Source organism: Coturnix japonica, chromosome Z (assembly GCF_001577835.2).
Source record: "Coturnix japonica isolate 7356 chromosome Z, Coturnix japonica 2.1, whole genome shotgun sequence".
NCBI lineage: Eukaryota > Metazoa > Chordata > Aves > Galliformes > Phasianidae > Coturnix > Coturnix japonica.
In genome coordinates this window covers 9986519-10009790 of record NC_029547.1, presented here as the reverse complement: position 1 = coordinate 10009790, position 23272 = coordinate 9986519, and the positions used below count along the sequence as shown (strand labels likewise).

The following is a 23272-nucleotide window of genomic DNA, read 5'->3' as shown; positions in this document are numbered from 1 at the left end:
CCCCTTGCTCAGCCCCTAGCTAATCTCTTATGACCCTACATCACATTTTCCTGCACTTTACTGTCATTTTCAAAGAACATGTACAAGTGGAGGAGATCTGGTAAACAAACCCAGCAGGGAAAAATATCATCTTGGGAGATAATTAACATTTTTTGACTTCATTAAAATTAGGCTGCAATTCCGTTAGAACTGACAAAAGACATTTTACTTCAGGGGTGGTAATTTTTGTGCTCGTAGAGGATCTTTGCATTATGCAAAGAAGCTGAGGAGAGATGAGGATAGAAATGAGGGCAGACAAACCATCAGAACAGGAAGAGCTGGGAGTTGGGGAGCCCAGTGCCTCAACACACAGCAGCTGTCAGCCCCCGGCACACAGTGCAGGGCAGCCTGACTCTCTGCAGACAGTATGTGCAGCTGAGTTCAAGTGCAGGATGTAGAAGGCGTGGGTGAGAAGGGCTGTGCTAGAGAGAAGGGGGCACAGGATGTGAAAGCGGAGCCGGATGGCACGCAGGTGTTGACATGGAGCTGGGAACAGCAATGGGGGAAATGCTGTTGTGTAGAGTAAGGAAATCCCTCAGAACTGACTTTCATGTATGCACTGAGGTCTACAAGCTGTCTGTAGACCAGGAGTATGAGCGGTGCATCTTGTTTTAGTACCTATTTGTATTCCTCCTTTTTTTCTTCTTCTTCTTTTTCTTTTCCTGCTAGAAAAGCTCTGCAAGTTACTGAGCAATTTTATTTCTGTATATACACATTGCATTTACCTCAGTGAATATCAAATAGCATGTGATGTTCAGCAGTGCTGAAAATGGGACTGTTGAATTATCACGACCCAGCACCAGCAAAATAGCCAGTGACTGATTTTTCAAGAGATTTCAAGGGCCCTGGGCAGGCTGAGCTGGTGGAGGGCAGCCCTGCTTGCAGAGGGGTTGGAAATAGGTGGGCTTTAACATCCCCTCCAGCCTATGCCATTTTGTGATTCTGTGATTCTATTGATGTGATTCAGGTATTCATTGCTGTTTCCGAGAGACAGGTTCCTATGCAAACCTTACTGCTAACCCTAAACCTCCCCCAATTTGGCTGCGCTCTTTCCTGAAAATACTTTATCTTCCTCCCAGATGCATGCTTGGAATAAAGTAACACATGTATATGACATGAATTAACTTGTAACCTTTATGAGGAAAAGCTACTGTGGAAAGAATGTGCTAACAAAAGACTGGCTCGTATTTATTGGCTGCATATTCATCAGCATTCAGCTGTGTTACTGAAGCATCTCTGAGGATTCAACCTAGATGAGAGTCTGCCTTAATGTACAAACACACTCCACCACAAGCCTGAGGGTGTTTGCTCTTGTTGAGGACTTGTGGCCGCACACAGGGGGCTGGTCAAGGCTTCTAGCTCCCAGAGCAGCTGTGAGCCCCTGGCAGAGGATCTGCAGCCATAAAGCACCACTTCCACACTTAGACACTCCTGAGCTGTCCAGAATTATTTGGGATTGTTCCTGGCTGAAGCAGGACAGAACTTGTGGAGTTGTCCTACTTTCAGTGCTGATAGAGCAAGATATGAAAACAAGATGAATAGGTCATGCAAATAGCAACGTCCTTTTAATACAGTAAGGATGTTATAAATCCAAGATTACGAGTTATCTAATTAAATAAAATAAGACATAAGGAACAGAATGAATATTCAAACATTAGCAGCTATGCAAAAAATATTACTACTACATAGGAAAAATGTAACAATTCCAGAGCAGTTAAAGCAAATATACACCAAGTCGCTAAAGCTCTTCCTGTATTAAAAAGCAGTGTACCTTTCTGGATAAACAGGAAGACTGTCACGTGTGGGTAACTTACTGTGTAAATAGTGCAAATAGATATGGGTAATGGACATCTTATTCATTAAAAATGTACGTATGAGTTCAGAACAAGTACAGCACGTACTGTACTGGATTTTTATGATACGCTTTTGCTTATTCATTTATCCCCTCTGTTTGTCACTGTGCTACTGGAACAGGATATCTTTCCAGCACATTCTCTCCACATTACAGTTGCACTGTGCAAGTCTGCACAGTGTGAGCATAACCAGCAGCTATTTGTTTTAATAAAAACAAGCATTATAAAGCAAATGAATGTCCAGGTTTCCGCCTTGTTTTACTGTATTAATCAGTCTGTAAATTGGTGACAATGATGAAAAATTCTGCAAACGTCAGTGAACTCTCATGAGCCAAACCCCAGGCCGTTGTGCATGCAGAGACCTGGGGGTGGCAGACAGCAGTCCTGGGAGCACTGGCTTTCTCCAGCAGACTGTATCAGATATAACAGCTTCTCAGTTAGCAGTCAGAAAACATCTGAGTAGCTGTGAAGATGAGGGAGGACTCTTTTTGCCCTTTTACTCCAGGAACATAGACATGTCAATGAAGGATATTTCAAGCAGCTAGAGGAGCTGGCACTTCACAGTCTGGTGAACCTTGATCCCAGAGCACAGCAAGGTGGCTTGGATTTCCCATGGCCACACTGCTGGGCCATCATGCAGCCACGTGGCTGTAGCAGCTTTGTCTCCAAGCGTGTGCTCCACAGTGTGCAGCGTCCCACAGGGACAGTGGAGTGGCTCAGTCCTCTCAGTGGCAGCACTTGGGGAGTCCCTCAGAAATGGGCACAGAGTCCAGAAAGACAAATGGGAAGGGACAGGATGACTTCCTGGGTCATAACATTAAAACTTCATTACCTCCAGGCTATTTAAAAACTGCTTTTTTGAAATATGGGTCTTTGGATCAGTGGTGAGATTCATGATGCTCCAGCCATATTCCTAGACCAGAAGTCACATAACAAAAGTACCTGGCCCAATTGAAAGTATTCATATGGAGACAGAGCCACTGGTGATTATTCTAGTGAACAAACATTACCTGCACATCCCTTCTGTCCTGGAAAATAATTGCATGATGCATTACTGCTTGCACAAGAGCTGCAGAAAAAGAAAGCAACATGCATTTTGTAGCCCCAGTTCGGTTACAGAGAGAAGTAGGACTTTGCTTTTCATTTACTTTTTTGTTTTGTTTTGTTTTGTTTCGTTTTCTTAGCTAAAAATTGCAAATAGATGACATGAGATACTGAGGGTCTTAAACATATGACTGTAGCAGAAATATGTATGGATCCTGAATTTAGTTCTGGGGTATGTATATACCAATAGCAAAAGACAGTGTCATATTGGGTTTTGTGCTGTTTTCATCTTTCAAAAAAATCAGTCTGAGAAAACATCTTCCAAAAGTGATTCCATGTGCTTTTTCCTGTGGACTCAGTCATCTGCCTTTGCAGAGACCGATCTTCTGAATCCTCAGGTGACTAATGCTTGATAGCAACTCTCACTTACTGTCATTTACTGTCCACAAGCTTCACAAACTTTTGGACTTCCACCAACTGCAGAGGAGTTACTCTTGGTCTAGTGAAGATCAAATTCAGTTTCACTTGAACTTCTTGCCATGTTTCTTGTTTAGGCATTAGTAAGAACTTAACAGAAGGCTTCACCTCTCTTAGACCTGCTGTTATCCTTGCCTAGGAGTGCAGCGTCATTGCTCTGGATTAATCAGATCTGAAGATTAAAATCAGATTAAATTAAATTTCATTTCTGCTGCAGTGGATATTGCTGCTGGGATGCAGAGGGCAGAAGGTCACTCGCGGAAAAGCAGAAGAACCCACACTTCTTTGTACAGCATTGCACTGTGAGCAGGGTGTGGTGGAGGTGGGAACTAGATGAGACAGAGTGCAGGAGAACAAAATAGAGAGCTTCAGTATCCTGCTTGCTCTAGGGAAAAGGCAGTGTTTTGTGGTATCTGTAAGGCCTACTGATTTTTGTAAAAGCTAGACATGGTGACATAGGCTTCTTCATCACTTGGTGACTTCAATTCACTGTTAGGTGGCATCACATTGACATTCTGGGGCTCTGGTCCAGGTTGTCCTGGAGGATCTAAGGGAGCAGCAGAAGGAAGGTGAAAGCCATCATCACACAGAGGCACCCCACTGCTGTGGCACACCTCGTACGTGCCAGAGCTGCAGATGTCAGCAGTGTCTGAAGACTGGTTGCTACCAAGGAATCCATGAAGAGCCTCAGCAGACCAGATTCCTCCATAATTCACAGACAGGTTCAGGCTGGTTTTGTCAGTTCTTGCAGGGCTTTGCTTCAGGTCTGATCCACTCCTAAACTTTGGTGGGATATCTGTCTCTGAAGTAGGTGGTGGCTGCAGAAAATTCTCCTGTTCAGCTTTTGCTTGAATTCCATCCACTTCATGGATAAAAACATAACCAAAACTCTCTGGGTTAAAGCTTATATCAAAATTCTGCATGGCAAAAGGAACAGCATGGTCAGTTAACATTGGCCATCTGTGCAACAGAAAAGATGTATCAAGAGTTCATGTAATTTTAGAAAGGCATTTGTTATTTCTTTAGTTCTGAATATAACCCTGAGCAGGTTAAAAGGTAGGTTAGCAGAGAATTAACTGCAACACTGCTTAATAACATTTTATACAGTAACCTGAATCTATTCTGTGATCTTTTGCAGGTAGCATCACTGGAATGCTCTGCGCAATGTGGTGTTTCAAAGAGTTTTTGAAGCCACTTATTCATTGCACACCAGCTATTTCATATAAATGAGGGTGCTGAACCTGGTTGTTCCTTTCAATTTTATCTTCCCAGTTTAGCAATGTGATAAATTAAATGTTACCATTTCTTGAAATACATTAGGAATCCCTGCACTAGGGAGCACAAGAGATGTGAGAGCCTGAAAATTAAGAAATTGCTAGTAAATCACCAGCAGGAGTGTTGACAGGACAGAGCAGATGAGTTCCTTAGTGAAAAAATAATACTAAACATAATAGGCAATCAATTAATCCTAATTGTTACTGTTTCTATCATTTACCCATCAGGTTTTTATATGTACTCTGTGATCTATGATCTATGAGCAATGCTATTGGCCATGTAAGGGTAGTTGGATACTGCCCAAAGTTGGCAAAGGGTCTCCCATCCAGCTCTGTGACCATAGTTTCATAAAAGCACTAAAATGTCCCAGTGGGAGAGGACCACAGGGATGCACCCAGTTCAACCTTCTGCCAGAAGAGGACCTTAAACTGGGTTTTTCAGGTCCCTGTCAAGCCAAGACTCAAATGTTTCTAGTAAGGGATATTTTACTGCTTCTCTGTGCAGTCTGCTAGATTTAACAGTTCTCATAGCAAAAGGTCCTTCTCTTATATCCAGATGAAGTGTTCCCTGAAGCAGTGCTGGCCTGTTACTTTTTATCCTGTCACCACGCATCCTTGTGAAGAGAGTATCTCACCACTTCCTACCACTTAGGTATCAGTACGCTCTCCAACATTCTCTTTCCCACAAACAAACCCAATTGCTTCAACTTTTCTTCACATATTGAGTACTCTAGCCCTCTATAGTTATTTTGCACAGTCCGAAACTCAGGCTTTGGTTGAAATGTCTGTTATATATATACCTTTCACAAATATCTGCCTGTGCAAATATTAGCTCTCTTGAGTGGGATGTAGAAGTCATTTCTGACGGATTGGTTTGTGCAGCAAAGATATGTTCCTTCTGTCACAAGTATTAATTTTATTCCCAGTAGTCTATAATCAGGTGAAAAAGACAGTGGCAATACATACATTTTTTGGCTTCTTACACAGTCGCTCCAGTGTTATTTTATGATCAGGAAGGTTTGGCCACACAACAGGCTTGATCCTGAAAGTGCAACAGTAGACGTAATGGGGTTCAACAGCAGCAAAAATGAGACACATTGAGATATCAGATGATCACATTGTGTTTCTTGTACTAGTTCTCACAAAGCCTTAGCAGTGGCTTGCATTACCCAGAATAATGACAGAGAGAAGTTCCAGAAAAGGAGCAAAGACAAGAGATATAAAGGTCACCTAAAAGTCACTATTCTTTTGAGTGCACAGACCATCTCAGTTAAAGTAAGACATTTCATCAAGTACTGGGAAAGCAGCGAATAGTGCTGGCAAAGACCTCATTTGCATCTATCTGCGCTAATTGGGTTTTTCATGATGAAACCATTTTCTGTAAGTGAAAAAAAAAAGAGGCTGTGGTTGAAGTGCAAGTTTGCAGAAATTTGCCTCTATATTAGCCAAAGGATTGCATGTTTTCCTAACCCATAGACATTTTCCTGTGCTTCCGGAATCTGCAGTATTGCTTTGTCCCACTTCTTCTAGATTTGTCCCCTCTTCTTACTTCTAGCATAGTTCTGATGCTATGCTGCTGTGGAAACCCTTAACCATGATGCATCCAGGCAACATACAGGCAGGTATTTTCCCTGCCTAAAAATCAAGATTGCAGTGATGTAAGTATAGCAAAATAAATCAGCATTATCTCAGCAACATTATAATATCATAGATACATACAAATCTATCTTTCTCTTCGCATGTGTAATTGTGTATGTGTCCAAATGTACAAAAATATAACACTCAGTATCACTGAATAGCAAGAGCTAGAAATCTCAAGCTATATTTGTGCTAGTAAATTAAACAACACCAGAGAGTATGCCCTGGCAGACAATTCAGGTGTCTAAAATGTGTAATTATCAAAAGTATTCTTGACATGCACTGACTGATGCTACATGGGCACATAGGAAGGCAATCCCAACATGTAACTCAGTAGTTAGCAAGGATCAAATATTGCCCCTGTTTGAGTGGCCTGTATGCAGAATTCCCTGAAGACATCAGCAGAGCTGCTGTGGGCAGAGGCTGAGAGCCACCATGCAGCCCTGGGCCTCCACCTTGCAGGATGCTCATCTCCTGTGTTGAATTTGGGACTTTTTCACTTCTGATTCCAGTCCTACCAGATTATCTATGTATGTGTTTATTTTCTTAAATTTGTCTACTAACTGGTACTTATCTACTGTTGGTAGTCAGTATATACAAAAAAGTCATCAGTTTTGTGTGGTTTTGCCACACAATTGGATGGGGACCAAGCTGGGTTTGCAGCTGACATCAAGCTCTTGATACAGGGAGCAGTGCCCCACCACTTCCAAAAGCAGCATCCTGCTGACTCAGACTGTGAAAGAAAAAGAGGTAACCTCCCCACTATGCAGTTTCCATACCTCTCAGGACTTTACTCAAACCCACAGTTTGCTTTCTTTTCTGCATCTTGCTTGAAGCTCTTGAGTCAAATGTGCCTCCAGTGAGACACCGACTACGTAAATGTCTCATGATGGCTTCAGATCTGCAAGGATCTCAGTATTTCAAGCCCAGGACTAAAGCAGCAGAGGTGTAATAGGCCATCTATTGCCTGCCAGTACTGTCTCTCATGTTTCCCTCAATACTCTTTGCCTTTGGCATGATACAGAGGCTCAGAAATGTGAAGAGAATAGTTCACAAGTGCAACAGGCAAAGCAATAGAGCTGTCTGAACAGGACTGGCTTGCGACTTTCTCATATTAAAATAATTAGATTACATTACCTGCTTTCCCAAAATGTTAGAATCAGGACAATCATGACAACTGACAGAATGAAGCCTGGGATGGAGAGTATGATAACGAACAAGCTGCTATCTAAAGGCAAACACAGAACATTTGTCAGTGCATATACATGCCCCTCTGCTAGACACTCTAACTGCAGTGCCACCTAAGACAATCTATTGGGGATGAATGCACAGCACTGTGCCTTCTTACCACTTGTCTGGAGCAATGGTGTGTTTCACTGACTCCACATAGGTGGGGAGATTTTGGGTAGTCATGGCTCCAGCCTTAGCTGAGCTTCAGGCTGGTTCCCAGCTGCAATGAAGCACCATGTTCTCTGCTGCTACTTGCTGTGTCCTTGTGGCAGCATTGATGTGATTCTCAGCCCACACTATATCTAGGTGCCTCCAAAGGCTGGAACTACTATGGCCACTAATTCACCCCTACCCATACATTCTTTACTGCTGCTGCTAGGGAAAACTAGTCTATGGCCTGAGAACCCCCTAGCTGTCTTGGACCAAAGTAGTTTTTGCCCATACAGTTCTCTGTGGAGTGTTCTCCTGTGGTCCTGAAGCTCTTCGAAGTGCTCCACTCGCTCCACGTGCCCTTAAAGTAATCTCCATTGGGCTGAGAACGTACTTTCACCTCATACAATGCATCTGCTTTGAGGTTTTTTCCCAGTAACTTTATTTGAAGGTATGGCGATTCTATGGTCTAAACACATTAAAACAAACAAACAACAACAAAAAAAGAAAACAAAAACAAAAAACAACAAAAAAGCAACAATTACTTTCTAATAGGCATAGAAGATAAGAGCAGAACCACCAAAGCAAACATCATTACTATTACACTGTTGGTAATGAACTGATGGTTCTGTTTTGACACAGTATTATGCCTTCCGTTTCCATGCCAAAGACTAAGTACGAATGAATGAAATCTCTGTAGCCCAGAGAAGTACCAAACAGACAAGAACACTGTCAGCTGTGACTTGCTTTGACTAGAAGAAAAAAAACTGAGAGTTTTTGCATGATACTGATATTTGTATGGCAACATTTAATTTCAGAAATTAGGTAATCTTAACAATATATAATTACCTTCCAAGTGCTTTCTTCCTGCCGGTAGGCTATCTGGTGTATTAATTTGTCCTTTAAGTATTTCTTCCGTGAGTGTGGTGTACTATAATGAATGACATATTCATTTGCCTCCTTTTGGTATGTTATGTTTATGTCAAATGGTACCTCAGGCTTGACTGCAAATAATAACAAACCAAGATATAATGGAGTCATTTACAAGTGAAAACCCATGTAGGATGACTATGTAAGTTTAGAGTGAAGGTTGCCCTGAGCTGGATGATCTTTGTGTTTGGGTCAGCTCAGCATTATACTTTGGTCCCAAAAGGGACTTAGTGTTGACCAGATGAAGCAAGGTTGTGTCAAGCAGAACCTAAGAATGTAGTGTGTCACATTTGTTCTTGGAAAGCAGTTCCTGAGCTTAAAAATGTCCCAGATGTGGTTTCGACGTGATCATTCTTGGGGTCTTTGTGCCCTTTCAGCACCACAGGCTCCACCAAAATGCAGAGCTTGAAAAAATGAGGTCTTTCAACTCCGTGGTCACTGTGTGGGACTTCTAATAGTGGAAGAGCTCATTTTAGAACTGAACTGTTAAGCCCTGATACTGTGCAAGTCCTAGTAAGAGATGAACAAAATGTCCCTGCTTAGTAATTCATTCAGGCACAGGATTAATTGCTTTGACCAGCTGCATAGTTTAACCTACATCCAGTTCTGGGCTATTAAAAGCCAGAATTTAGATGCACGTTTTGGATGGGTGTTAGTCGTGTTAGACTTTGAAGCATTACACTCTATCGGCACCCAGATCCAGACCTCATCCCTTTCCCTGACCTTTAAGTTTTACCCTGGACAATCTTATTTCCTTCCACTAATGACCATACATTAATAATGTCCAAAATGTTCACTGTCTTACCAATGTCAGTTACAATCAGACTCCTGCAGGCCTTTCTCTTTATCTCATATTCCACACAAATGTCTTTATTTGAGAGTATATCTGTGAACTGCAAAAAATAAACATCTTCCAGTTTCTCCATGTTGAAACACGGGTAGCTGCTGTCTTCCTTGGTACTGTTGGCCAAAGCAATACAGTATTAGTTTCTTCTCAGTCTTACTGTAAAATTGTAAGGGACAAATTCTTGTTGCCAATTTCAGATAAAGTGAAGTGAGATACCATATTAATCAAGAAAAAAACAACATGCAGATGAGGAGATTGAAAGATTTTTAGCGCTTTTCCTCATGGTATTTGGGCATAACAACCAAGTGATATGAGTCACAGTAAGAGCCTGGAGTTCTCCAAGAGAACATTGGTTCAAAACAATAATTATTACATTGGAGATGCTTGTGTCAATGTATCTTTAAAACCGATCTTACTGCTGCCATTTTAAAATATGAAGTGATAAGTATGGGTATTCCTTGACAGTAATGAGGAACTTCCTGTTGACTGAAATGGCATTATATACAGGGTCAGTAGTCAGTCAGTCCATGAAGGTCTCATGGTATTGTTTCAGAAACGGAAATATGTCCACTTGTTCTTCCATCTATGCACCTCTTGTGCTTGTGGACTGATATAAAACTGCAGCCAAAATCCAGAGTAAAATGCATGGCAGTAGAAAAATTCTATTAAAACAGGTTTGGGAAGGGGGCTTGGGGGAGGGTGGAAGTTGTGGTTAGAATAGTAAGGTGCAAAGGTGAAGGAAAATCCACTTTTTCTCGCAGCCATAGTACTTTATGTTCCGGGAGAATCAGGCAGAGAGAAAGCAGTATGTTACAGAAACAAAATCTGAACTTCTTCATCTAGATGTGTCAGTTAAAAAATACAGAGCAAGAACTTGATGGCCTCAGCTGCAAGTGGAAATGACTGATGTGTTTGGTTACTCTCCTGTTTTTGTGTGCTTGTTTCATTATGGCCATTCAGCATGTCAGTGTGTGCAAAGAGAGGCGCTTAACTTTGATTTGTGTCTTGACATAGGTAGTGGTATTTCCAGTGGAAAACCAGAATCTGCTCTCTCTCTTTTTTTATTTTTACTTTAAATATAATTTAGTATAAAGGAAAAATGGGTTCAGTTTAAGCTCTGCTTCACCAGAAATAACAAATGTTTCAGAGTAACAGGTGCAAGAGGAGGAGTACTGGAGGTGTCGTAATGCCCTTTACAGATCCTTCCAGTCAACTTTTTTTTCTTGCTGGGGTTAGATTCTGTTTCAGCGAGCTCTTCTTCACTAAATATAGTATTTGAATTTGGTAAAGCACTCAAATAGAATTCAGTTCGGCTTTTCTGCTCCTGTTCCCCAGTATCTGGCAGTGTGACTCACTGGTATTTCAACTTCCCAGAAGTTTACCAAAAGATGGACTGCTAGCACTTACCACACAATCAGGGTATAGTTAGTGTTGTGAGGAGGCAGCTCTGTAATATTGCAGGTCAGGCTGCTGTAGGAATCCTTAAATTCCAGCTGGCTGAAACAGTCAATGTCAAAATTATCAGGTTCATCATCTCCAAAGGTTCCTAGAGAGAGATTAATAGGATGTTACTGAAGCAAACCGGTGTGTACTCAATTTACAGCTTCATTGTAAAGAAGGTTACTTCTTTACAATGTGGTAAAGGAGGAGGATCAGCCCATCTGTTTTGTAAGAAGCAAAGAAAGCTTGATCAGTCCATAAACTGTCAAACAACACTGCATCACAGACAGTTTGGTGTAACCTATGTCTGTGCTATTCTGTTACTTATGAGCTAAGAGGTATAGTAATATTGTCTTTGGAATCTCTGTGAATCTCTGCAAATCTCTTCTTCATACGAGAAAAGAGAACATATCTTGTCCACTCTACCACTGCACTCTACCACTTAATTTCCCCAGGCACGGGGCACTCTCACTGTAAAAGTTATGGACGATCTTCATAACAAGAAAAATTGGGACTGTCTCAACTTGAAAATCATCTCAGAACTATCTCAAACAGGTTTTTTATTAGGAAGCACAAAATGCTGCTATCCTCAGACACACAAAGGGGAGTCATACACATTCACAGTGCCTATGGTGAAGCAGATGGCCATGTCAAGGACCAAAACATTTTCAAAAATAAACAGCACAGAAATACACACTGGGGAATATTTACTGTACAGCTGCTGCCAAAATTGTCTGGGGCTGATGTTCAAAGCTAGTACCTGCTTATAAGTACAGGCTAGTTTTAACAGCAGTTATTTGTACAGAAATTGTACAGTGCAGAACAACCTGGGAGTAGATCAAACACTCATAGCATTGAAGCAACAGCCCCCAGCAGGGGGGGCACACAACCGCCAGCACTTTGCCTGCACCAGGCATCCCAGCAGCCCCCAGCAGCCTCTTCTTGGCTCTGCATTGCCTGTGCTCAGTCCCCAGGTTCCTGAAAATCATGGGGAATTATATGAAAGTTTTTAGTCTTCTGAAATGTCACATTGTCACCAATGGACTGAGGAGGGGAACGTCAGAAATTCAGCCAGAACATCTGTTTTCCTGCAAATTTGCTTTGATGACTCATAAAATAATCGTGATTTGACTAAGAACATATGTCTCGTGTCCTACACTTGGCATATATGATGTCAGTGAAACAAAAGCTGATGTTTCTGAGAGGACTTCTCCCTGGCAGAACTGCCAGTTTAACTTGATTTCATTAAATGTCACACACGGTAGCCAAGCAGACAATGAAGAAGTTATTACAAGCCCTTGAGCAGATCCTCAAGGTGGGAATGCTCCTATCCCTTCCACCAGGGGCTCAGCGTAGCTGTGATGATGTTCAAATATATTCCTATTTCCAGGGACTATTCCCAGTTCTTGGTCCTCTCCTTCCCACTCTTCCAAAGTGCTTGTTCCATGCTGGACATCTCCTTCAGACTTGGACTTCTCCAGGGATATCAGTGATTCACATATTTGTATTTACACTATGGGGAAATGCCCATGGAAATACTTTCAGTGGAAAATCCCTTCCATTCCTGCTGTTGCCCAGTGGACTCAGATCACTGAGGGATGAGCAGCCACTTGGACACCGCTGGTGATACCCATGATCCCAAGCCAATCCTGATGGAGAGAAGCAGACCTTATCCAGATTGGAAGCACACCTGAGGATCCAAAACAGTTTAATAGCAGAGAGAAAGCAGAGGACAGTTTTGTCGATTGCATTAAAAGTAGAGTGTCACTCCCAGGGTTCCTAACAGCCAGTGCTTCCTGATGGCCTCTCATCAGAAATGCATCTTGAAATGAGTTTTGAGTAAGGGAAGTAATTTAGAAATCATTCAGGAATGCAGAACAATAGGCAAAAGCAGTGCAGGGCTGAGCAGTGGGCTGCTGTCACTAGCACCTGCATTGGTTAGCAGGGGGGACGAGTGCATCTGATGCTTCTCTGATCTATCCCCCAAGCTAAGAGTGACTGTTTGCCACTGGAAGCAGCTGGTGCTAAGAAGCTGTTCCAGGTCTTCCTTTCTCACTGCAGGTCTGGTGTCACCTGTCCCATGGGGAGTTAGTGAAAAAAAGATGAAAGATGAAGACGTGGGACATCTTCCACCAGCGCTGCAGGTTTGAGGAAATACTATGTGCATCTTAGACAGTGAAGGTAGGGTGCTACCCTGTTGGCTATCATGTTTAAGAGAGACACAAAGGTTCGTGCACCTCCTGAACAAGCCCTGCAGCAGTTTAACGTGGGAAAAGTCTTGTCAAACAGAGCTCTGAGATGTCTGGGCAGACGTGTAGCTACAAAAGTGGATGCTAGATATAATTACATGTATGAGGGTAAGAGTGATGAGGGTAAGAGTGAGCACACACACACACACACACATATATATATATATACCAATATTCAAAATTAAAGGAATAATAAAAAAAAAAAAAAAAAGAGCTGAAATGAATCTACATAAAATGAAAAAAAAAAAAAAAAAAAGCCCCACTTTTTAGGTAGATACTCTCAAACTCACTCACACACCTCTAAGATTTCAGCTACAAAGATCCAGCAGAAAAGCTTATTTATATACGCAGCTACCTCAACATTGACATTTGTAAGTTAGAGTGTCAGATCCTACCTTAACATCACAGACAGTGCTGCTGGGTATTTTCTGAATATAAAAATCACACATACTATACTTGATATCAACACACAAAATAGATAAACATGTTAAAAAGTAGCATATCAGAATGATTTTTTAAGCTATCTGCAAACCTCTGTTGGTCTGACTGTAAATTACATTGCTCCAGCTGCCATGTAACATTTAAACAGCACAGAGAGTCTTCAGTGCTGAGCACAAGGAAAACTAACCTTGTCTTTTTCACACTGAACATGCACATAACAGATAATGTGTTTCCTTCTTTGTTGAAATAATGTCTTAATCATTGAATATATAATAATTAATGATTATGAATGAAGTATGAAATTTGAAATGCTTTTCCTATGTTTTTGCCAAGGACTGAGTGATTCTTTTTGATACATATGTGTATCACCTCAGTTATACCCCAACCCTCAGAAACTCAGCATGCAAATGTATCCATTACATAAACAGTTTCAATGACTCCAACACGACCGACATTGCTAAGGACTTACTGCACAATTAAAAATTTACAAGATAGTAACTTTTTTCTATTTGAGAAGCCCAAACCAGACAGATATCTCAGCCTGGCAATACGGAAATCAAGACAGGGCTTGTTACAGAGTTATTATGATGTGAGAAAACTGATCTTTTCAGTAATGGTCATCCCTTGGGTTTGGCCAACATCCAGCAGAGATGTTCAAATCACAGCAGGAGTCTTACAAGCCTTTACCAAGAGTGCTAGCGGGGGCTATTCTTGTGTGTCAGCTTTATGCTTGGAAGCCACTAGGACTAACCACAATGTGTAAAACTGAAGGCAATGGTAAGTGCCTGCAGGCTCAGTGACTGAGTTTGCTGTGTCAACAAAGTGGCCACCTGCATGGACAGGGCCATGTGAAATCTCTAATGCTGATGGCAGCAGACGGCCCATCACCTGACTTAGGACTGATTTGATTCAGGAAGGATTTGTTTTTTCCTCACAACAGTTTTGCTGTGGGTTGCATAAACTGTACAAGTCTGGAGAAGAAGGCCACTGATACTGGGCTATCCTGCTCACAGCACCCTGCCTCTGCCTGTGCCCACCTGCAGGTTCATGGCTGCCCCACTATAGTTGGCCTGGGGCTGCTCTTCCAGGCCAGGGACAAAGCTGAGGAAGCACTTCTGACATGGCAGCCTGACACTCATCAAAGAGGAGGAGATGAAGGCAAGTGCCAAAATAAGCTTTTTCTTTAATTTGTTGGCCAGATCTTTGACACTCATGAAGAGAAGTTGGTGATTGCTCTGTGTGGATTTTCTGAGCATCTTTTTCTTTAATTCTAAGCAAAATACTAGTTTTGGCTTACTGGAAGCTAGTGATGAAACCAAGGAAAGGTCTTCTCCCCTATGCTTTTGGGAAGCCCTGAGGATGTCAGTGACATAAGCTATAAATCACTGGCATTGACCTCTCACTGTTGCAGCTTCTTGCAAAATCTGGCTCTAAGAAGCTGCAAATTGTATAAACAAAATATAAACAGAAAATATAAACAGAAAAGAAACAAGTATGAGAAGCTGCAATTTGTAGCTCTGTTTTCCTCTAACTCAAAAACTTACTATGCTTACCCTATCTATGTCTATATGAGAATATATATCAATATTTGTATACAATCACGTACACATTAATGCTGTACAATACATGACAATGAGGCAAGAGATTCCTTTCCATTAAACGAGTGAGAGAGAATAGGTACACAAACATCTCCTTCCAGAAGAGAAGACACTTTTGCTCCCATACAATGAAATTCTGGTGCCCTAAAGCTAGTACTAACTGAGTGACAGTCCACGTCCTTCAGAAAAATGCAACAATCTCTCTCACTGCTGTTTGTTCGTATCAGACAACTAAATGTTTAGCAGATCTGATACAGAATCTGCGAACGCAGTTTTTGAGATCCCTTTTGAGAAAAGGGATAGCAGATTAAAAGACAGTGGGTTTTATCATTGTTTTCTATGTTTTGCTTTTTGATTTTGATGCTTCTAACAATTTTCACTTGTCCAAATAAGATGATGAAACCTGCAATAAATCTGAATTTAAATTGTTAAGTTAGCTCATAATTCTTTGTCACATAATGGATGAATATTCTTAGTGATGGGCTGTGAGAAGCCCCTGAGGACCAGCTGCTACACTGACAGAGACTGGGACTATTCCTAGATACAACTTCCACAGCTGTTTAAAGAAAAAAAACAAACCACAAAGTTATTATTTTGTAGTGGAACAGGTTATGCCACACTTGAGGTGCATTAAGAAATTTTCTGTGGAGGAAACTTCCAAGAGAAAGAGAAGCCAGAACCTCAGCATTGTCTGTGGGCAGCTCAGAGTGATCCCAGACTAGAGTAAAGAGTAAAGCAGCTCCCTACTCACAGGTTCAACTTTTCACATAAACACTAGAAGCAGTAAGAAATGATTAGCAGGTCTGATCTTGCATGGCTTCTGCACACAGCTATCATCTCCTTCATTTCAAACAAGTTTGAACATTGCAGGGACAGGAGATTTGGGAATCATACAGATAATCCTTCAGTTCTGCATACACCTCCAGTACTGGCACTAAAAGAAAGAGTCTGGAGGCTAAAGTATTAACATACTCAACCCAGCAGTTGCATTTTTGAGCTCTTAATTCAGGTTTTCAAGATCATAGAAGAGTGCAAAGATGAACATGAAATGACTCACCGTCACCATCTGCTGAGGTGCAACCACTTTCCCCAAAAGTGGTATGAAGAAACAAGATGAAAATGCTCAATACCGTACTTGTCCGTGTCATTCTGAGCATGCTGCATGTGTGCAGGACGTGTGTGTGTGAAACCCTCACTCACTGACTTTATACTAGGTGCAGAACAAACCCATTGCTTGATAAAGAGACCACAGGCAAGGGAAATGTAAACATGCTGGCAAGGATGACTAGTGGCAGAGAGCAGGAAGCCAGAGAGAAGATGTTTGCAGAGCTTTTACTTTGAAACACATTTCCCACTTCAAAACTAAGGACCTTTTGGGACAGGCCCACTGAACACACTGATGAAGTCCAGTGGGTCAAGAGCAAGCTGCATGGACCACAGTCCTATTCTATCTGGTGAGAGTTTTGCTGCTGATTTTTGTGAGAAAGTGGTTCAGACCTCAGATCTGCTTTCCTCTCAATGGAGATACACAGGTCCAAGAGAGAAAAATCTTCCAGCTATGAAATGCTAATTATAATTACTGTTACTTTTTCTTTAAGTACTCACACCATACAAGCCAGCAGTGTGCCCTTGTACCCTAGAAAGCCAACTGTATCCTGGGCTGCATCAAAAGAAGTGTGGCCAGTAGGGCAAGGGAGATGATCCTGCCCTTCTGCTCTGTGCTGGTGAGGCCTCACCTGGAGCACTGCATCCAGGTGTGGAGACCTCAGTACAGGAGAGACACGGACCTGTTGGAGTGCATCCAGAGGAGGGTCACAGAAATGATCCATGGAATGGAACACCTTAAGAAAAGGCTGTGAGGTGACCTAATAGCAGCCTTTCAGTATCTAAAGGGGAGCTACAGGAAAGAAGGGGACAAACTCTTGTAGGGTCTGTGGTGATAGAACAAGGGGAAATGGCTTCAAGCTCAAAGAGGATAGATTTAGGCTGGATATAAAGAAAAAGTATTTTACAATGATGTAGCAAAGCACTGGAACAGGCTGCCCAGTGATCTGGTTATGTCCCATCCCTGGAGAATTTCAGGGTAAGGCTGGACCAGGCTCTGGGCAACCTGATCTAGATGTGCGTATTCCTGTTCATTGAAGATGACCTTTAAAGGTCCCTTCCAACTCCAAGGACTCTAAGGATTCTAAGGCCCAAATAAGGCAATGTTGACCAGAAATAGTTGTGATTTACAATATTAACCCTACAAAATTCTGCTCTGAGAACAAAAGTGGTACATCTCACATTTTTTTAGACTTTGGACAAAGCAAGGGCAGAAAAAAAAAAATGGAGTTGGGGTTAAATATTTTCTTTGCACACTTTCTCTGGCTGTATACACCAGCATGCTCTGTTATGCATTACAAGGCCATGCTCTCAGCTGACTGATGTGGCTAGCTACAAGTGAGCAGAAGATCTGAAACATGAGAGCAAGCTTCAGCTCAGCACTGGCAGCACCAAAAAAAGCTTTATGTCGCAGACATGAAGGAAACTGAGGGCAAAGTTGGTAACAATGCCCGAGCAAACTGAAAAGTCATGACACTATAAAAAGTGTGACATACAACCCACAGTGGTTTTGCACTTCATTTTCAAAGAATTTAAACCACTCACCAAAATGACAAAAACTCAACCCTCATGTCTAGACCAGTGTCCTTCTCAGCTGGGGAGGGGCAGTGGGGGTGTTTCTGGGCTCCTTAGTTCTATTTTAATGGGAAGAAATGGTCCCTTTTGATAAGGCATTCAAAAGACAAAATATAATCCTCTAAACATGGTCATTTCTCTCCACTGAACCCAAGGTGACATGGAGGTAAACATCAGCTAGATAGATCTCCATGATCTATCTCACTTACAGGTACTGCAGGGATTTACTGGGCTGCAGCCGCCTCTTGTACAAAGCAGAACATGAGCTGGGTGCAGGGCCATGGAGCCACTGGAAATGGCCTCACCTTGGCCTAACTAGGCCTAATCAAGAGGAGCCTGCAGGGTTATCTGGGAAATGTCTTCATTCCTACAACATCCCCATAATAATTACGGCCCTTCAGAGGTCCCAGTTAACTGGCAGGACTTTAGGAGTAGATAACTTCTCATCTCTCCCTCCTGACCTTTCTGAACTTGACTCTAAGCCTTTTGACTACAAACGTGAATCAGAGATTGGGTCTCAGTGAATTCATGTCCTGAAGGCCTGTCCTTTCTTGATATAGAACACCTGCACCTTAGTAATATTTGGTATCATATTACTCTAGAAATCCTTAAGCTAATTTCTACCGCATTTTCAACTAGAAATGTCGGTAAGGAGGGCTTTCCTGGGCAAACTGATTGTTGCCCAGAAATGACATCTTTTCACTTTAAATTTGTCTTGTTTATAATTGAGTGGGCTATCACTTTGATCATTTTTTTTTTCTTTTTTCCTGTTTCAGCTGAAGCAAACTAAAAGAAAAAGACTTTTCAGAAATAATATTTTGGCTGAACCTCAGACAAACTTATTAACAGAGCTGCGCTACTGTGGGGATTTCCATGTTATCACAGCTGCATTTTGTCTGGGTGGGGAAATGAGGGACCACAATGAAGAGAAAAAAAGAAAAAAAAGAAGAAAAAACCCCCAGTATAAAGAAAGAAACAGAAGCAAAAGTACATTTTCTTTTACTTCTCAGTCTCTGCTTCAAAAGTTATTTGATTTCTAAGAAGCATTCAGGTCCATCAGTCTCACTTTGGTGTCTTCCTCTTATGTGTTGGAGATGGGAAATAAAATTTACAAGAGTCCAAACTTTAGGATAGCTGAAGTGTTAATACTCAAGGGGCAGAAAGAAGACAGAATTAACCCTTTCTTGCTATGAATTTACTCTGCATCTGTCTCCTAATTCAGCATTACACAAGAAAGAAAAAGATGTTTTCCTGAATCTAGGCTAAAAATTTGAGCAGAGGGATGCATTTGTTTATTCTGTTGTAACAGACTTAGGTCCTCTGGAGAGGATCTTCTTTTCTATAAAAAAGAAAAAAGCTGTTTAAACAGGTAAGACTCTGGATGGTATAGCAAAAACATACCAGTCCTTCCCAGTGGTGTGCCACTCTTCATTAAGTCTCAGCGCTGTTAGCGTTTCCGAGTTACCCCAAGCCTTCTGACATTTTTGGCCATAGTCTGAGGCCAGATGATAACCCCACTGCAGAAAGAAGGAATTTTTTCTGTGTCCTGTGGTTCTGAAATGCATGCAGTCATGCAGTTCCACTGACTGCTACAGGTGATCTTGTGTTCCTGCTTGCCTTTCAGCCAGAGATCATGACTAATCAAGCAAACCGTCTACAAGTTTTCAGTTTTTACGCAGCTTGTTCACTCATTTTTTAGTACATGGAGGACACAGAGTCTGTTTAAATTCTGTCTCAAAAAAAAAAAAAAAAAAAGGAAAAAAAAAGAAAAAAGAAAAAAAAAGGAAAAAAAAGAAAAAAGAAAAAAAAAGGAAAAAGCCTCTGAATTCACTCTAAATTTTTTTAGAAATATAAAGATGCTAAATGTCATTATTTTACCATCTATCCATTTCAAACATGTCAATTCAAGGAGATCCATCAGCACCTGTGGTTAAACAGGTCTTCCAAACACATCTCAGTATGAATACAGGTTCTATAGACAGTGACAGTCAGAAGATACATACATCCTCGTGTGTGATGAATTCATTTGGTATGTTCCAGACAGATATCTTTGGGGAAAATCACAACACAGCTTGGGACTGGGGATGAATATTTCTCATGTTAATAACATTTCTCAGAAGTTGTTTGGCTTCTTGGCTCTCTCTATGGCACTCTTTTTTTGTTTGTTTTGTTTTGTTTTGTTTTGTTTTCAGTTCCCTGGCCTATTAATAAATTAGTTTAATTACAGAACAAGGGTGTTGGTTCCTCTGCCTCCCCGACCTGTCCTGCTCTGCCCTGTACCTCAAGTAGACTGTGGGATGGAGAGAAGGATGGCGCAACATCTTTCCCCTTCTATGAGCCATGGGTGCTAATTCATGACAGACTTTTGACAACTATTTGAGTCCATCCTCTTTCAATATAATATTTACATATATGCATTAATTTAACATGCTTGTAAACTTCTTTACATTAAAGCTTCGGCACTTTCTAAAAGTCTGCCAAAGGTTGTTTTTTGTTTTTTGTTTTTTGTTTTTTGTTTTTTGTTTTTGTTTTTGTTTTTGTTTTTTTAGATTTAGCTAGAAAAAATGAGGGTTGAAAAGTTGACTAAAACGCATGGTTATTGTTATTTTCTTGTTGCTGTTAGGAAAGAGTTTGGTAAAGCCGAAGTCAGCAATAAAGCAGACTCTTGCTAGATGCATTAAATATTTACTTAAATATAATTCAGATTTTTTTTTTTTTTTTCCCAGATGTGCTCGGAAGCAGAAATCATCCAACCAGCTTCAGCAGAGAGGAGGAGGACTTCTATGCTAGAAATTCACACTTTTTTACTATTGTTGTTTCTTGACATTTCTCATTCTGACCTGCTTTGAGGGACCTCTCCTTAGCTTCAGGATCATTTTTTCTTGGTATTCTGCTCGTCCAGGAGTGGGAACATGTGGGAGTCATTACTGCTTAAGGCAGCATCACCATGGACAACAAGACCTAAAGCCTCAGAGAAAGGAAAAGGTTATGTATATATGTTAGATAAGAAACCAGCTCTGGTAAGAATTATGTCCCGAAACTGAATGTAGTTACTCAGGCATTTTGCTTCCTCCATCATCAAATTACATTGAGATTTAGATTGCACTGAGCATTGCAGAGTTGAAAATATTCAGTCCTGTTCCACATCGTCCTGAAGAAAGGAGCAAAGAGCAAAAAATTGCACAGTGTCTTTGCACTTCATTTGTCTTTGAGGTATTGATGCTTGAAATTATTGTTTTGAATTTCCTACCGGAGCACTAATAAATTTATTAACAACAGAGTCCTGTCATGCTGAAAGAAGAATAAAGAAAATAAAAAATATATATTTCTGAGAGGAGCAAAACATAAAGGACTGATTTGCACTTCACTCAGGCTTCTAAGTATTATGAGACCAGCCCCCAAAACTGCACAAGGGGCTAAAAATGGTGATATATTCCCTCCTATTTAACAAATACAGCAACAGCAGCAACAGAAACAATCAAACTAATACTTCTGGGCTTCTTTCATTTGCCTTTAAGTTCCTAAGTATGTCTAGGGAATGCTGAGGAAAAATAAATTCATCTGTTTTCCACAGCAACCTGAATTAAAGCATAAGAAATGAAATATTAGACCGCCTTTACATTATTTTCTCTAAGTCTTGAAGAAATATAAGAAGTACAGCCAGACGTATTGCTCAGTCAAGACCAAGTATGCTCAACAACCATTTTTGAACGCGATGTTGGAAAGAAAAAGAACCCACATGGTTTCAGTGACAACAAAGTATTTTTGAATGTGTTTTAGTTCTGCAAAATACATTAACCAGATTCCTGAAGTCCTGAAATTAAATATGTTTGAATTTTCTTTCTTTTTATAAATATTTCCTATGGTTTTTAGGTTTTTTTTTTCTTGGTTTTTTTTTTTTCTTTTTTTTTTCCCCCCTTCAGTTTAAAAATCTGAACTACTAAAAAAATTACTCGGATTTGTCTAAATACAATCTTTAGGCATATGACAACTGCAGCTATGGCTGGTTTTGGATACTTTATATTTAGCCATGGGGTTTCTGCTTGCTGATAGATCCCATTCCACAGATAAAAGCCAAAGGGATGAAGGAAGCTAATAAAGTTGCACCAGGGGAAGTTCAGGTTGGATGTTAGGAAAAGTTTCATCTCAGAAAGAGTGGGAATCTGTCCTGGAGGTTTTCACTGAAAGTGTAGATGTATAAGTTAGGGACTTATTTTATTGGGCATGGTGGTTGCACGTTGAACTACATGATCTTAAAGGTCTTTTTCAACCTTAATAATTCTATGCATCTATGATTAGCAGATTAACATTACCTACTGTAGTCTGGATTTATAAGTGTGGCACTGCGTTTCTTACAAAAAGCAAAATTTGTATTTTAGATTTCACTTCATATGGTAAAAGGAAGGAGTTTTGCTTTTGAAGTCCAGATGAAGGGAAAATGCCAAAGACGTTATGAATTTGTTAGTTTCATGAACCTGTGCAAAGGCTTCGCATGAAAGTTTTGAGAAGCTGTTGAAAGGCAATAAACAAGGGATTGCTTACGAGCTATGGAGGTTGCCCAACCTTTCAATGACCTTGGCCTGAGGTGGAGTTTGAAACAAAACATGAAAACAAGTATACCTCCTCCACTGGTTTCACTTTCAATGGCAAACACTACAGCCTGTTTCTCAGTGAGATGCAACTGCATCTTGGCTTCAAAGCATTTGTATTCACAACTAGAATGTGCCAGCAGTGCCGACCTGCGTGGAATCACCTTGGCCTGGGGAAAAGTTGAAAAAAATTGAAAGAGAAAAGAAAAACAAAGAGGGAGTCAAAAGTTTGAATGCTGAATGAACAAAGAGGAAAAACAACAACAGACAGCAGCTGCTGAAATGCACATTTGTTTCAAACTGAGATTAAAAGAGGAAAATGTTCAGTATGAAACTAAGTGCAAGTAGAGCAGAAAATAGAAGGATTGATATCTCCATGTACATCTGCCTAGGTTCAGGCAGTGCCCATTGTTTCTCTCCAGGTCCTAGCCAGAAGTAGCATCTACAAAGAACTTCTCTTAAGAAGCCAAGTGAGACTGATGGTTTGGGCTCTCTGCCCACATGACTGGAAAGGAGAACCAGAACATCTGAGGAAGATGTCTGCATCTTGGTGTCAAATCTTTTAGATCCTCCTTTCTGATGGCACAGTACTATTCCTCATTCCCTGACAACTTCAGGTGTGGTCAAATTGTTACTTGGGCAATTCAAGACTTCGGCATTTATATTACCATACTTGAATATTCCCATTTCCTGGATGTTTCATTTCTCTGCAAAACTCACACCCAATAGAATATACCAAACTATTCTCTGAAGACTTAACCACACTTAAAGAAAACTCAGGAGAAAGGTCATAT

The 23272-nt window shown here is 40.9% G+C and overlaps 1 protein-coding gene across 1 annotated transcript; it reads right to left on the bottom strand.

Annotated features, from left to right (window-relative positions):
- Positions 1-1587: 1587 nt before the first annotated feature.
- IL7R (interleukin 7 receptor) lies at positions 1588-16544 on the bottom strand. Its single transcript, XM_015848514.2, has 8 exons — positions 16268-16544; positions 10890-11028; positions 9441-9595; positions 8555-8709; positions 8000-8174; positions 7463-7553; positions 5654-5729; positions 1588-4330 (listed from the first exon to the last, which is right to left on the bottom strand). Exons 1-8 carry the CDS (start codon positions 16365-16367, stop codon positions 3836-3838), a joined length of 1386 nt encoding a protein of 461 aa, XP_015704000.1. The 5' UTR covers positions 16368-16544; the 3' UTR covers positions 1588-3835.
- Between the last annotated feature and the right edge of the window lie 6728 nt (positions 16545-23272).